The following is a 15,840-nucleotide window of genomic DNA, read 5'->3' on the forward strand; positions in this document are numbered from 1 at the left end:
ACCCGCAACCTCCTGCCGCCAACCAGGCTAGGCCCTCCCCCTCCTCTTCAGGGCCTCAGACCTGCCAAAGAAATTCGCCTCCTTGATATCCGTGGTGGTGTTGCAGTGGCCACAGTAGCGGAACTGGTAGTCGTAGCTTCGCTCCCGCAGCACCATCTCGTCCTCGGAGATGGAGTCCTTGCGGCTCATGCTGCGGAGGCGGACGGGGCCGCCGCCACCGCCTGCTCCCTTCTTCTCCTCTGGAGCAGAGAACAGGGACCGTGAGAGTCCTGCCCATCTCTCCCCCGCTCCCCGTTTCCTCCCCTTCATCCTGTTCTCCGTCCAAGTAGTAAGCCATGAAGGGCTCTCTCTCTCCTACTACCCTGAAAAGCTGGGAACAACTGTGAAAAAGAGGCATCTGTGCATTCTGCCCTTGAGGGTGTTCAAGAGGAGACCGCTGATGCCAGGAGGGCCTTGGCTTAGGTCCCTGAATAATGTCTGGAAGCCCCGAGGATGCACGGCCCTAAGGTCTGTTGCTGTGGAGGTGAGCGGCAGGGAGGGGAAGGCAAAGCGCTGCCAAGAGAGCCTTGAGCGGGTGATTTTTCTAGCCCTCCCGCCCTGGAAGACAAGTCAGCCTGGGTCCTGGTGGGCTGCTTACGTGCCTCGGTACAATCACACCAGCTCTCTCAGTGCCTTGTCTCTGACTGCCTCAGGGCCTTGGCACGCGCTGGTCCCTCTACCAGACGCTTCACCTCTGGCGACACTCTGTGCCTAGTCACCTCTTCCCCAGCTTCAAGATCTCCGCCTGAACGTCTCCCTCAAGAACCCCAGGCTGCCTTCAAGCCCTCCCCCTGCACTTGCACCCTATCAGGCCCCTGGGGTCTTCTTTGCTTCTCCTTCATTGCTCAGTCCCTTCCCAAGCTATAGATTCATGAAGACAGAAATTCCATCTGACTTGTTCCCAGATGTATTCCCAGGACATAGCACAGTGCCTGGCACTACCCAGACAGATGGATCAATCCGTGGTCCAATATGCTGCAGAGCAGAAGAGGAAGCTGCATGTCTGCCCCCAGTGAGCTCCCCTCTCACGTTTACCGACTGCAGTTACTTGGCTCGCTCTCCAGCGCTACCCAGAGGAGCAGGGCAGGCCCTTCAACACACTGTACAAATAAGCCAGCAGGTTCAGAGAGGCTGTGCTCTGCCCAAAGTCTCCCGGTTCCACATGGCAGAGCTGAGACTGGAACCGAGGCCCCATACCTGTGCCTGGGGCCTCACCACTGCCCTGTGTGCTGTCTCTCCTGCACCCACGCCATCTGGAGCAAGTGCACTCTAGCCAACTAGCTGGAGCTCGGATCCCAGTGGAATGGCCAAGGCCCTGTCCATGACAGGAGAGGATGGCCTAGCTCAGCCGACTCCTCTCCTGAGCCTGGGGGAACTACACCATGTGCCTTAAACACGCTATTGCTAATCCTTGTCTCAAAGAGACCAAGGGACTGTCTCAAGGTCATGTGGTTCTCAATCCGCGTGAGCCCAGGCCTCTCCAGTCTCAGAACTTATGTCCTCCCCAGAATGTCACGTAGCATCTCCAACGGACAGGGACAGCAACGCGTCCTCAGCGCGCTGTACTTACCGCCATCACTTTTGGAGAAGAGGGCGGCCGTGATGTCGCGTCCCAGTGCGTCACAGGCGCTGCTGTGGGCCTGCTCCGGGAACTTCCCTTTGAAATCATCCAGGCACTCTAGGGCCTCAGCCACGTACTTGAGCTCAAAGAGGCATCGGGCCAGGCGGAAGTGCGCCTTCAGGTGGCATGGATTTAGGGAGATGGCCTTGAGGCAGTCCCTCAGGGCGTCGTAGTGGTCACCATCCCTGGGAAGGCAGGGGAGTGTGGTTTGGAGGTGGGGCCCCGTGGCAGGCAGGGAGTCCCCATTCAGTCTCGTCGCGTCCTGCGGCCACCCCAGCCCACCTTTGAGCAATCTCAGGGCAAGGGTATTTGGGGATGGAGAGAATCCTGGTTCAGCCCAGGACTTGCTCTCTAGGAGGCAGAGTATGTTTAGGAGGCAAGCCAGGAACCCCGGCGTCTTGGCAGGTAGAGGGTGGGCATGAGGCAAAAACCAGTGTCGGGCTGCCCTCTGCTGGACACAGAGTGCAACTGTGCGCCCGCTCACCCCAGGCACCCGCAGCTCTGCAGCAGAAGGCCTGGCATCTTGCCCGCCTCAGGCTCCCCAGGCCCTCCTTCTCCCTTCCTCCACCCACCTCCTCAGATCCCCCCGGCTGGCCTTCAAAGCCAGGTCTGAGGCAGGGGGCCCTCAAGGACAGTTCTGTGGTCCGGTGAAGCCAGAAGTGTCAGGCTGGGGACTCAGGGTCTGACCCGCAGGCAGCAAGTCCTCAGCCAGGCCCCCCTCTGTCCTGGCTGACTGATCCACAGCAGCTGTGGCCTCTACCTCCAGGGGCTGGAGGATGGGGCCCGACAGTCTGGCAGAGTCACTTCTCTGGAAGCGGATGGCGGGGGTGGGGGTGGGCATAGGCCACAGGAGCTGCGAATCGTCCACACTAACTTCTCCAAACTCCCGAAGCACGGATGTGGGGAAGTGGGAACGATTTTGGGGGGTGGGGAAGGTCAGAGAAGAAGCCCCTCCTCCTCCCACCCTGTGCAGGAGTATAGAATACACATCTGCCCAGGTCCACAGACAGCCCCACCTCTCAACTGGAGAGCCAGTTGCCCTCACGGGATCCACTTCTCCATTTTTCCCCTCTGCTGGGGTGAGGTGGGCCTAGGACCCACTTGTGTTAAGAAGCAGGCCCCCCGCCCCCGCCACCTCCCCGGCCCCGAGCTGATGGCCTCCCCACCAAGGCGCAGCTCACAGCCCCTGTGCGAGGGGGCCAGGGCAGGTCCGACGCTGGAGCTGTGCTCCTGACCCTCCCTCCTACAGCACCCAGAGGGAGCACCGGTGCTCAGAGCAGCCTGCTCAGACCAGGGACAAGAGGCTCGGCAGTGCGGAGGCGGGCAGGAGACAGAGTGTCCCTACGGCGCGGCTGCGTCAGAACGAGCGGCTGTGACGGAGGAGCAGGCGCGCTTCGGAAACCCAATTACCGCCTGCAAGGTGCCCCTCAGAACTCCCGGGGAGAGCCAGACCAGAAAGCAGCCAGGAGCCAGAGGGCGACAGCTCCCACCGCATCCAGGAGCAGATGGCCGCCCTGGGGAGACTGGCCTGGGACAGAACGTGACATTCTAGGGGTCACTGGCAGGCACGTGGGGATGGGGAGAGAGCAGGCTGGCCCCAGGGCGCACCCATCCGGACTTGCTGCCAGCTCAATCTCCCTGAAAAGACAGCCCTCAACACCTCCCTCTCCTGCTCGAAACTCTTCAGTAGCTGCCCATCATCCACTGAATCGAGGCCAAAACGCCACCGCTCTGCATTCCAAGTCCTTCCCAGGCTGGCCCCAGGCTACCTCACAGACTCATCTCCTGCCAGTCCCTTCCCGAACCCTCTGCTCCAGCCAAATGGATTTGTTGTTCTGCAAACAAGCTCTTCAGTCAGTCCCCCACCCCCACGCCTTTGTTCACACCGTTTCATCTCTCTGGGAATGTCCTTCCCCCACAGTCCCCTCCCCCTTCCCTCTCCTGTCTAAGCCTGCCCACACTGAAAGCAGACACTAGTCTTCCCGATGCTCCCTGATCCCCAGGTACAGTGACCCGACTTTTCCTCTGCCCATGGCACTTCACCTGACCCTTCAAAGACTCACTGCTTCCTGCCTCTTTGGTGATGGACCATGCCCACCTCTTTATCCTCTGTCCAGAGGCTGTGCGCCCTGGAGCACAGGAACTCGGAGGGACAGAACTTTGTGTCTCTAGTTCCCAGTGCATAGTAGGGACTCAGAGAAGACGTTAAGGGTACTGTGGACTGGGAAATCATCAGTCCCTCTCAGCAAAAATGCAGGAGAGCGCTCTCAGCCTAGAGCCTGCATGAAGACCACTGCATTCTACCTACCTGCTGGAAAAGAGGGGCAAAACACCTCAGGAGGGCCCCCAACTGTCATCTCCTGGGGTTGGCTGCCATCTGAGCCCTTGGCCAACTCCTGATGTCTGAGCTAAGGCCTGTGGGGGCAGCATCTTCCCAAACCCCCATCCACCAGCCTGCTGACTTGGGTGGGTTTCTTAAGCTTCCCTCTCTGGCCTGCCGAGTTGCAGCCAGACGATGGCACACCAGCTGGCCTGTCTGTCTGGGCAGAGCCGACGGATGCCAGACGGAGCAGAAATGGCTGTGGGCCCAGCTTTATCCATCTCCCATCCTGGCCCTGGCTGGGGGATGGGGTCTGCCTGCCTGCTTGCCTGCTGGTGCTGCAGTCGGAAGGGCTGGGGGCCCTGGTGGTCTTCAAAGATAAAGGGTTCTTCAGGATATGGACCTGCTCCCTTACCACTGGCCACTACCACACAACAAGACCCACAGCCAGCTTCAGATGTCTACGATCCTACTTGTGCTTGGTCCAAAGGGTCCAAGAGCATAGGACAGCAAACCCCAAGGTCAAGGTGCTGCACAATCACTTCAAACAGATAGCAACTGAATTCACCAGGGCCTCATTTCCATCTAGCAAGATTCTACTGCCCCTTTAAAAGTCCAATTCAAGGCCCAATTCTCCAAGGACTGGGATTAACCACTCTCCCAATTCCTACTTCCAGCAACCACAGCACTAACATGCTGAAGCTACTTGTGAACATGTTCCACTTAACTGTGAGCTTTCCTGGTGTTTGAGGCTTCCTGACCAACAGGTCAGGCACCTGCCCACCACCAACCAGGAACTGGTAAGAGGCCTGGGCCTAACATGCCCTGAGGGGCGGCAGGATGGCACTGCTACTGCCCCTGGATGCCTCAGCAACTTGGTCCCATCAGGCCCACTCACCACTTGCGCTTCATGTAGGCAGCCGCTCGGTTCCCGTAGAGCATGGCGTTGTGAGGGGCCCTCTGCACAGCCTTGCTGTAAAGCTGAATGGCCTGGGTCCACTGCTGGCAAGCAAAAGCCTCATTGGCTTGCTGTTTCACCCGCTCCAGGTATGGGGGCAGCTCTACCTGGGGGCTACGGGGGAAGCAGAGTGTCAGGCCAACCAAGGAAGGTCAGAGCAGCCCCTCAGGACGTCTGTGGCTCTGCCTGGAGGCCTCTCCGGTTTTCTTGGTCCCTAAGATCTGCACTGTCTTCTGAAAGAGGACACCACTCCCACCCTTGGCCTGGGTAACTGTGGCAGGTCAATGGCCACAATTCCAGATGCTTTGTGCCAGTGAAAAAAACAGAGCGGCAGAAATGAAGTTGTCCTAGACATTCTTCATCAAACTAGGCATGAAAGTAGCTGACGCCTCCGGCCTCTATGCCGAGCTGAACTTTGTCACCGTCCAAGTCCCACCCATGGATCTCTCCATAGAGAGGTTTCTCTCAAGGGCTAGAGGACCTGGGCACCTCTATATCGAAAGCTGAGCTCAGGGCCTGGCAGTGAAAGAGGCGTGAAGATGCTATGAATGGAGAAAACACAACGGGGGAGGCCTGTCTGTGCGGGACCCTTTAGGAGGGAGCCCAGGGCTAAAAGGAGCTAGCCCCTGGGTCCTGACCCCAGCTACTGGCACCAAGAGACCAGAGCTTCAGCTGGAGCACAACTGGAGTCCCACCAGGCGGAGGTGGCATGGGGACCACTGCCACATTCCAGAAGCCTCTGTGCCCCAAGTCAGGCTGGCCTTACCTGACATGCCCCCTAGTCTCTGGCAGCCGGAAGCCATTGCTGTGAAGGTGCAGGCCATTGGACACGCCGTTGGACACACCGTTGGTGGACATCTTGCCATTCTGAACTTCTGGCGGGGGTGGTTAGAAAGGAACAGCAACAACTTAGGAGGCAGTCCTCACTTCTCCTCAGCAGCCCTCCAGCTTCCATCCGGGGATCTGACGGCTGGACGGCAGGGCTATCCCTCCCAGGGTAGATCCACTCCCAGAAAGCAAGTTCTGACAGGCAGACCCGCAAGCACATAAAGAAAGACTGTGCGCCCTCTGCTGGCTAGAGAGGGACATAACTTCAACTTGGCATTATCTGGCTGGGGGGATGCCTAAAAGCAGGGGGGTGAGGAGGTGCCTAAATCAACTGCAGGCCCCAGGAAGAATCTCTGAGGAGACTGGTCTAGGATGGCAGGGGAGGGCACAACTACTTCAGGTCCTCAAGAGCCAAGCCATGGGAAGAACCTTCTTTTTCTGAAGGAAGTGAAAAGGCCTGTGAGGCAAACCCGTTTTTACAGAGCTCTCTGACCTGGGATTCCCTTCCTTCTTACTGTACAGTGCTATTTCAGAGAACCTGCTCCTTCCGGAGGATCACAGCCACAGTGCAAGGTAAGGGGCAGGCTGCCCAGCAGAGGCAGCACACACTCACGATCCCAGCAGAGATGCCCCGAAGGAGCTGGGCAGGGAGAACTTACCCCCTGAGGAGTGGCATTTTCTAGGCAAGAGGAAGGTGTACGGCCGCTGCTTGTAAGTCAGGTCAAACAAATAGACCTAGAGCGCAGGGGTCAAGAGAAGATGGACACTGTGAGGCAAGAACGTGGCCGGGCTAGGAGCGAGGCCTGGGCGGCTCTCAGGAATGCAGCTGAGTGTTGAGCAGGGAACCACCGAGTGACCCAGGATGGGGTGCTTCATGGAGCAAACCTCAGGCAGGAAAATCCTCCCAGGGCCTGGCCCTAGGGGTGGATGGCTTAAAATACTGTCATTCCTTAGAATCACATGCGTATTAGGTCAACAAGGGCCTCAGTGATCTCGTGTTATAAATGGGAAAACTGAAACCTCAGAGAAGCAATTTGCCCTAAGTAACATTGCTAGTTACTTCCCTCAATAAATATTACCTATTATTACTTAACATGTATTGAATCCTTACTTTGCTCCTCTGTTAAGTGTTTTATATGACTTTTCTCATTTTATCTTAGAAATGAGTACCACAAAATGAGTACCATCTTTAGTACCACAAAAAGGTACTATTATCAGCCACCTTTCCAGAAGAAGAAATGTTGGCTCAGAGTTTAATTTATCCAGGGCCATAAAAGCAGCAAGTGGCACAGCCAGCGCCTAAAACCAAGCCTATTTGGCTCCGAACCACTCTGCTAGACTCTCTCCCACTTATCCTTACACTACCTTTAAGCCAGGGGATGGCTCAGCAATCTGAATCCAGAGCCCTCTTCTGAACTTGGGGGCTCACCCAGTCTCCATATCCCATTTCTCCTGTATCACACATTGCCTTTAAATGTCATCAATGGTTTGTTTTACTTGCCATGTCTCTCTCGTCAGCCTAGCATGGATCATATTTTGCACCGGTCTCCCTCATGTTTATGATAATGCTACTCCCAGAGTAAGTACTCAGTGAGTGTTTGCAGAGTAAATTAATTTATGCAAGGCTTATTAAACAACCTGACTGAGAACAACAGAAGGTTTAGCAACCGGCCATTAGCAAAGAACACTTCCCAAAACTGGTCCTGAACTGCACCCTGGCTGCAAGCTCTGAGCCGCAGGATTTCCTCCTAGGGAAGCAGCAGATGAGGAAGCCAAGGTTCAGGAAAATGAAGAGAGGTGTTCAAAGTTACAGCACACAGCTCATAAATAAAAGGCCAGTGACTAAAGACAGGTCTGTCAGTTCTAAAGCTTACACTCAAGACCAGGGTACTTCTCTGGGAATTCCAACGGTGCCATGGCATTTCCGTATTTCACGGTAACGTCATTTCCACTGAGGCTTCTTGTCTGCCTCATGGTAGTGGATGTGGCAGACACAGCCCTGGCTGCCAGATATGGGGGCGGGGGGCAGGGGGAGGAGCCACCTCGAGCTGCCAGCCATACCTGCTCTCCTCCCATGTTGACCAGCAGCTCTGTGCCATTGGGGCTGAAGGTGACATAGGTGGCAACCAGCACTCTCAGACGGTTGTTGTAGTCAGGCAGCTTCACTGGCAGGTGACCTGCAGGGAACAGAGTTACCCGAGTGGGAGGCTTCCAGTCCCTCCAAAAAGGGGCAAGGAGTTGTGAGAAGTCAGCCTTACCAGTGACCAATCATCTTCCTGAGAAAAGCAGCTCCAAGAGTTGAGCCCTTACTGTATGAACTGGGCCAACTGTTAAACACTATCTCACTGAGTCATCATAATCCCATTTTACAGAAAAGAAACTAAGATTCCTCCAGGGTAAGAAATTTGCCAAAGGTCACGTAACAGCTGGTGGGTGGTAACCAGGATTAAACCCAGGTCTGTCTGACTCTCACCACTGCTTCCCTGCACTGCTCTGGAGACAATCAGCACCCCGCCAAGAGTTTAGGGCCAGAGTTGGGGTGAGCCCTACCTGCTACGTAATACTGGGCTGCGCCATCCGGGAGGGGCTTCTGCCGGTCACAGAAGGTGTGCACACCTGCTGAAGGGCTCTGCTTCATGCTTTTTCTGGTGGCAAGGCAAACAAAATAGGTTATAATACCGATCAGGACTCCTGGCTGGACCACACTTCCTCGGGAAAAACCCGTTTGTGTCAGGAAGAGGTACCTTTCTTCCTTACCTGAGCACCCCCAAAAGTCAACCAACTAGAGAACTGTGGACACAGCCATCACAGTGGCCCTGCCTACCCGTCTTTGGTTCGTGGCCACCCTGTTACTCCCATCTTATAGATGAGGAAGCTAAAGCTCGTGGCCTACTCTGAGTCATGTAGTGTGTGGAGAGCACCAACAGTCACCCAAATCCACAAACGAAAGCAACGCAGGCCAGAAGTCCGCACACCTGTCCCAGGAGTCCACTGAAAACCAGACTGGCGGGCCGCGCAAGTCTGGGACTTCTGTGGAGGTTCTGAGTATACTTTTTTTTTTTAAGAAAAGAATAAAGTAAAATTGTATGTACAAATAAAGGAGTTTACATGTGTAAGATGGTAACTACGTACACTACGTATGTACAGAAGACATTATACACAGGGATTTCTTTCAGGTAATGGAGTAAAAGTAATTTCTTTAATACACTTCTCATAAAAACAAACCCGGATTGAATTATTTAAAAAAAAATCACAGAATGAAAAAAAAACCCACCTCAAAGAGAAGAGGGCCTGGCAACGAGGGTCAGGGTAGCAGGCTCCCAGGGACTTGTCGTGTGTGCCTACCTGTGGTTGTGGATCATGCGGATGTCGTAGAGCCTCACAAAGGGCCCGCTGGCCCCCACGGCCAGGCAGTTGTTGTCCTGGGGGTTGACGGTCAGGCACTTGGCCTCCACCAGCTGGCCACAGTACTCTGTCAGGTCGATCAGCACCTCTGAGTGTTTGCTGTTCTCCCGAAGGTCGTACTGGCTGTGGGAGAGGACACGGCGGGTTGGGGGCTGCGTCCGTGGGCACAGGGCAGGGGAGAAGCCGAGGCCTGGAGCACAAGGGAACTGGGAGGGGTTCTGGATCTGTTTGTAAGTAAGAACGTCAAAAACCACTCCCATATCTTGAGTGCCCTGTGTGCCAAGCACCTGTAGCAGGCTTCTCATACATTCTTTTTATTCTAACAGAACTCCCTAAGGCAGATACTACTGAACCCTTTTATTTATTTTTTTAACAGATATCAATATTATCGCCACTAAGTACCATTATTACTGAGTATTAACAGTTCATGAGACATTGCTTGGCGTCCAGTATTGCTCCCAAGTGTTGCACAGGTGCTGTCTGATTAAATTCTCACACCATCAGGCACCCTAGAAGTTCAAAGAAGTGCAGTAACTTGCCTGGGTGACACCGCAGCAAGTGCAGAGCTGGGGTGGTGCAGAGCCGGGAAGACTGTGTTAACCACTCTGCTCTGCTCCTTGATTCTAATTCTTAATTCTATTCTTAACCTAGTTTATTGTAGGAAACAAAAGAAGTACAGAGGTGACAGAAAGAGAATCTGGAGATCATCTATGAGCTTCCCAGAAATGCCAACTCCCAGAACAAGCCCGAGTTCCATCCAGATGGTAAAGGGAAAGTGAAAGCCGCTCAGCTGTGTCCAACTCTTTGTGACTCCAAGGACTGTAGCCTACCAGGCTCCTCTGTCCATGGAATTCTCCAGGCCAGAATACTGGGGTGGGGAGCTGTTCCCTTCTCCAGGGGATCTTCCTAAAGCAGGGATCGAACCCGGGTCTCCTGCACTGCAGACAGATTCTTCACCATCTGAACCAATGGTAAAGGTGAGGCCAAAACGTCCACCCAGCACGAGCACACTTCTACCGGGACCTGTTTTGCTTCTAGGATGCAGGCACATCCAGAAAACGGCAGGGGCATCACCCCTGCGCTCACCCACCTCCACCTAAACACCTGCAATAATCTCTTTGTCGTGCACTTATCTTTCTCAGCCATCCTCACCAGACTGCTCTTCCTGAAATGCTGGTTTTGTTACAGATGAGGAAACAGGTCTGAGGGTGAAGTGACTTGCCTGGACACGAGTGACAGAGGTAGGACTTGACTTGGTCCGAGTCCTCGTTCCTCCATGACTCAGATACCCCTCGTCCTTTGTGAAAAGGGAGAGGGCACCAAGTCCCGTGGGACCTCAGGGAGGCAGTTAAAGCAGATTGTGGGGACAGGGGGAAAGTTCTCAGGTTATATTTGAAGAAAGGAGTTAGAGAAAAGCAATGAGGCCATGTTAAGAAAAAGGGAAGCAGAGGCAGAGGTGTGATGATGCAGGTCAGTGGAAAGGGGGAGAGGCCACTTAACCATTTCTGGCTGCGATCCCCCTCCCAAGAATATGCCCACTGGCCGACTGTTCAAGGCAAACGGATCATGTGCCTCTGTGTGCCAGGCACTGTGCTGGGCTCTAGGGACACAACCAAGGACAGGACAGGCAAAAATGTTGACAGTTTACTACTCAGTGAGGGACACAGACAAAAGAGTGAACCAGCAAATAAATAACTCCAGATGGTGATTAGAGCTATAGAGGATACAGTGAGAGCACAGAGACAAAACACAATGGTGGAAGGCCTGTGGCAGAGGGTGGCCAGGGAAGGTGCTTCTCAGGAGGTGACTCTTTGGCAGTCTCCTTATGGTGAGAAGAGCTGAGAGAGAGCTGGGGCTGAGAAAATCAGGTAGAGGGGGCAGCAGGGGTGGAAGCCAGAGAAGGCAGACTGTGTGTGCAAGGCGGTGAGAAAGCCAGTGGGCTTGTGTAGCTCAGGAGAGGGCAAGAAGTGAGGAAGGTGAAGAACAGAGTCAGCAAGTGTTCCCACTGTATCTGTTCCCTGATAACTGTGCTGGGCAGGCCAATGAGGCTGGACCTCTGTTGGAGGGAAGGAGCCAGGTCTGTGGAAGGAAGCAGGAGGGCAGATGGGAGGGGGGAACCCACATGCAGCGGGAGCAGGGGAGGCCCAGGCCCGGCGCCCCGCCTCAGGGCCTCACCGGATAAGCCCATCCTCAGCAGCGCTCCAGAACGTGTTGGGCCACATGGGTGCTGTGGCGATGCGTTTCACCCGGTTTGTGTGGTCTCCAAACATGTGGATCGTCTCCTTCACTGTCAGGTCGTGGACGTGCACCTTGGAGTCAGCTGCCCCTGTGATCAAGATGCGGTCCCCAGCGTGAGGCAGGAACTGCTTGGGAGAGATTGAAGAAGAGGTTGGCAGGTGGTAGGGATGGGCCCCGGAAGGAGACTAGCCTGCATCTTAGCATCTTTCCCCCCTCTCCACAGCAGATAAGAAAAGGAGCCCATCCAGGCCAATCCACCAAGAGAACTTTGGATCTTGAGCATCAGCCTGTAGGCCTATCCGTCAAAATCAGGGTGTACACCTTTATTTTCCAGAGTGGTCCTGACCCACGCCAAGCTGGACTATCTAAGGAACTCTCTTCTTCTGATTCTTCCCCAGGCCAAGAGCTGAATGGATGATAATCACAGTTGTTACCATTTATTAAGCATTTACCATGTGCTAGACATTGAGTACGTGATTTATCTTATTAACATAATATAAAAATCTCATTAAAATTGAGGTTTGGCACTAGCATTCAGCAGGACTGGTTTCAAATTCAAGTCTGTCTGCCTCCTAGATGCTTCATGATGACTATTTAATAACCTGGGGTTTAAGTAATAAATTAGTCTTAAAACACAAGTCCCTCATGTTTTAAGAGAGTGAGTGTTTTAAATTGGTTCAAATATTTCTGGAGAACAATCTGGCAACAGGTAACAGATAAAAACTATTTCTATCTTTTGACCCAAAGCTACCACTTCTGGGAAGTAATTCTAAAAGAAAAACGGGACCCGTTCAAAGATGCTCCAAGTAGCACTCCTTATAAGGGCAGTGCTGGAAATGGCTTAGAAGTCAGACCTTGGGAAAGGGCTGAGCATCAGAAGGCTCAGCTCTATGTGGCCATCATTCAGAAGGACAACCATCATTCCAATGAAGCTGAGAACAGAACGGTCCAGATCACATATGGCAAGGACAAAACAGTCACAAACATAATTTTGATTAATACTAAAATTTTGTCTAAAAATACTAAAGTCCCACCTGGCTTGAGCTAAAAATTCACTCTTTCCACATCCACTTCTCTGATAGCTCACCAGCATGAGGGCTAGATGAAAGATGGAATTTGATCATTTTTAGGGACAACTAGTGATCTTTAATCCTGTCTGGAAACAACATACACCCCACTCCCAACAGAAACAAGAGCCCTTGGGAAGAGCTTGTGGCTGCTGCCCTACTCGTCCTACATTATAGATGCCACTAGGGGGAGCTCGTGGGTTAAATACATCTGTGGTTTATCACCAGAAGGGAGAGAAACCCTTTTATAATAGAAGATGAGGCTGAGGGTCTTGCCCAAGGTCTTAGTATTAGGGAATATCAAGGCCACTGTCCAATTCTGGTCTCTGAACTCGACATTTTGTGTTCTATGATGCCAAAATTATGGCTTAGGTCCCTTCTCCTGATCTGACCCCACAGATTTAAAGTAGGCCTAACACTTTTCAGGGGACGAAAGCAGTTTCTGGTCATCATGCAGGAGGTGAATCAGCATTTCCCTGCCATTAAAAATCACAGAAATTAATCTAGGCTTGGTCCTTGGAACAGCAGATGAGAGTCAGAGCTGGAAAAGAAGTTCTGATTAAGGAAATGAGTTGGTTTTGAGCTCTTGAATCTGTCTTCCTCTTCAGGCTTCTTGTAATTGGTCTTGATATTAATCAGGAAAAGATTTCTTGGATGAGTGAGGCTTTCCAAAGGACAGCCTCACTCTCACATACACCATTATAGAATTTCAGGGCTGGAAATGTCCTTAAAGGTCATTTCCTTTAAGTTCCCAGTGAGGAATACCTCAGTGCTGGGACACTGATTACATCCTCAGAAGGCCCATTTTGCCTTTTTCAAATACCTCTAAGCATTAGACAGTTCTTTCCTTCATCAGGCCTCCGTCTGCTTCCAAAAATTCATAGCCACTAATTCGAGGTCTGTTCTCTGGGACCAAAAGGGACAAGCCTCTCGTTACTTCCACATAACAGGTCTCCCAAGGTCTAAAGAGGGGCCTCACCAGTGGCTCAGACAGTAAAGAATCTGCCCGCAAGGTGGAAGACCTGGGTTTGATCCCTGGGTCGGGAAGATCCCCTAGAGACAGGAATGGCTACCCATTCCAGTATCCTTGTTTGGAGAATCCCATGGACAGAAGGCGCTGGTGGACTATACCATTCATGGGGTTGCAAAGAGTTGGACACTTTCACTTTCAGAGGTCTGAAGGCATTTGTAAGTCCCCTCCCTCCCCTCTCCTCAACTCCCCTCCACCAACAAACAGCAGACTCATTTCCTACAATCACCTGGGCCAGGTGCTTTTTTTTAATCAACAATCTCCTTAAACTGTAACATCAACCCTGTGGATTGCTACTTCCCTTTTTAGTTAAATTATTTATTCATGAATTTGAGGGATTTTCCTTAGCTACTTCCTTTTTATAGATGGGTAAACAGGCTCAGAGAGGTCAGGTGATTTGTCCAGCTCACACAGCTTCCAAGAGGCAGACGAGGGAGTCAAACACAGTCTGCCTGCTATGCTATCAAAGTTCATACTCAGAACCATACCTTATATCATCACCACTCACATGCGTACACATTCATTTGGAGCTGACCTCTTGGCTCTGAGAGAGGAATTAGCGCATGGAAAAGAGACAGAGAGTTTTAGAAATCACCAGCAGATGCTCAGATCACAAAGATGTCTGTGACCCCCAGGGTAGGTGGGAGACACACACGCAAACACGACCACACACGGAGCCCAGCCACACCGTTCGTCTGCTCTGCGGCTCGTCCTGCTCACCTTGACAGAGAAGATATTTGCAGTGTGTCCTGTGTGCATGGAAAGCAGCTTCTTGTGGTGCAGCGGGTCCCACACAATCGTGTGCTGGTCGTCAGAACCAGAGGCCAGCAAGCTGTAAGCAGAGAGAGGGAACAGTTGTGACCTCTCCTCAAGTTCCTCTATCCAGTGTTTCCCAGGTGAAAAGGACTTAGGCCACACACAACTTTAAGAATAACAGTACGTGTCACAGAATATAAGGTTATCTTGTAAACAGTGATTGAGTCTCATATTTTGTTCTGAGGATTTCTCATTGTTCCTTAAATGCATTAGCTTATCAAAAAAAAAACAGAGTTTGGAAGGTCATCCAACCTTCCATCTATCTGGGATTCATTATTTAACTGTGTGCTGCTGATGAATGAAACTTAAGGACACAGCAGAGAGCAGCAACACAGCAGAGAGCAGAGGACCCAACTCCTCTTCTGAGTCTACTCTTTTCCTTCGATCTACAAAGAGGAAGGAAAATCCCCTCCTTCCAACCTCCCCACACCCTCCTCCAGCACCCATAGGTGCCGGATCTCATACTTACTCTCCTTTCTCGTTCCACTCCAGGCAGTTGACACATCCTGAGTGACCCTGGGGGACAAGAAGAGAGCCAGTTAGAAGTTCTCCTGGAGAACTCAATGTCAAGAAGTAGAAGTGAACAGATAAAATAGCCTTTCCATCATCAGGGTTTTCTAGGTGTGAGTGAGTGACTAGGACTGAATCAAACCACCTTGCAGTTCACAATATATAATACACTTTCATATGCACAATTCCACTTGATATTGAACCCCTCTGAGCCACAAAGGGAAGATTTTATTGACTTTATTTTGCAGAAAAGTAAACCGAAGTTCAGGTAATAGTGGAAATGTATCCAAACAAATTTCTGCTCCTATCACTAGAGGGGTATCTATTAACAGTCGCTTCAAGGGACAGCCCCTCAGCCGCAGAAAATCTGGACAGAGGAGCCCAACTGACCGAAACGCAGCCAGTTGCCAGAAGCCTGATCTTTCACTCATAGGGCACGTGTTTACCCAGCACGCACTGCATGCCAGGTACTGTTCAGATGCCGGGGGCATAACAAAGTCCCTGGTCTTCTGGAGCTTACTTCAAGTACGTGTAAAGTGAGGTAAATCAAGCACAGGGATGTGAACTGAGAAACATGGAGAAGTGAGGAATTTACTGACGAATGCTGAAGTTGAAAGCATGCACAGAGAGAAGTCACGGCAAAGCCAGAATTACAAGGAAACAGAAACCATGAAAAGCAGAAGGTATGCAGTGGCAGAAACAAGTCTTACACGGGAGAAGAGGAGAACAAGCCACTTCCATTCCTACATTCTGTTCTTTCTTTCCCTCATTCCTAATGGAATCTTGATTTTCATTTCATTATCTGTCCAGCCCAAAATAAGACCATGTATTTCAGGAAGTGTAAGTTCATTGTCCTTTCCACAATGGTGGGTTCAGAAACTTAGATCTAAGCCAAACTGGACATGGCATTCACCCAGACATAGGGACCGGCTCAGAAACGAGCCTGTAACCCCAACTGGATGCAAGGGGGCCAGGAGGTGAGAGCGTGTAGAAAAGAAGTTTTCTCAT

General features: G+C 52.2%; 1 protein-coding gene across 5 annotated transcripts in view; it reads right to left on the reverse strand.

Moving 5' to 3' along the window:
* The window catches only part of WDTC1 (WD and tetratricopeptide repeats 1), a 64,562-nt gene that overhangs the window by 5,192 nt on the left and 43,530 nt on the right, over positions 1–15,840 (reverse strand). For 2 of the 5 annotated variants that reach the window (XM_025278654.3, XM_025278650.3), the window contains exons 4-14: positions 14,792–14,838; positions 14,227–14,338; positions 11,347–11,537; positions 9,112–9,294; positions 8,317–8,411; positions 7,828–7,943; positions 6,426–6,501; positions 5,705–5,813; positions 4,879–5,052; positions 1,610–1,845; positions 62–239 (exon numbers count right to left, since the gene is read on the reverse strand). In XM_025278654.3, coding sequence (XP_025134439.1) covers positions 62–239; positions 1,610–1,845; positions 4,879–5,052; positions 5,705–5,813; positions 6,426–6,501; positions 7,828–7,943; positions 8,317–8,411; positions 9,112–9,294; positions 11,347–11,537; positions 14,227–14,338; positions 14,792–14,838 — 1,517 coding nt within the window. The remainder of the gene's footprint in view (positions 1–61; positions 240–1,609; positions 1,846–4,878; positions 5,053–5,704; positions 5,814–6,425; positions 6,502–7,827; positions 7,944–8,316; positions 8,412–9,111; positions 9,295–11,346; positions 11,538–14,226; positions 14,339–14,791; positions 14,839–15,840) is intronic. The other 3 variants (XM_025278652.3, XM_025278653.3, XM_025278651.3) reach the window with 3 other exon arrangements.

This window comes from Bubalus bubalis, chromosome 2 (genome assembly GCF_019923935.1).
Source record: "Bubalus bubalis isolate 160015118507 breed Murrah chromosome 2, NDDB_SH_1, whole genome shotgun sequence".
Taxonomy (NCBI): Eukaryota; Metazoa; Chordata; class Mammalia; order Artiodactyla; family Bovidae; genus Bubalus; species Bubalus bubalis.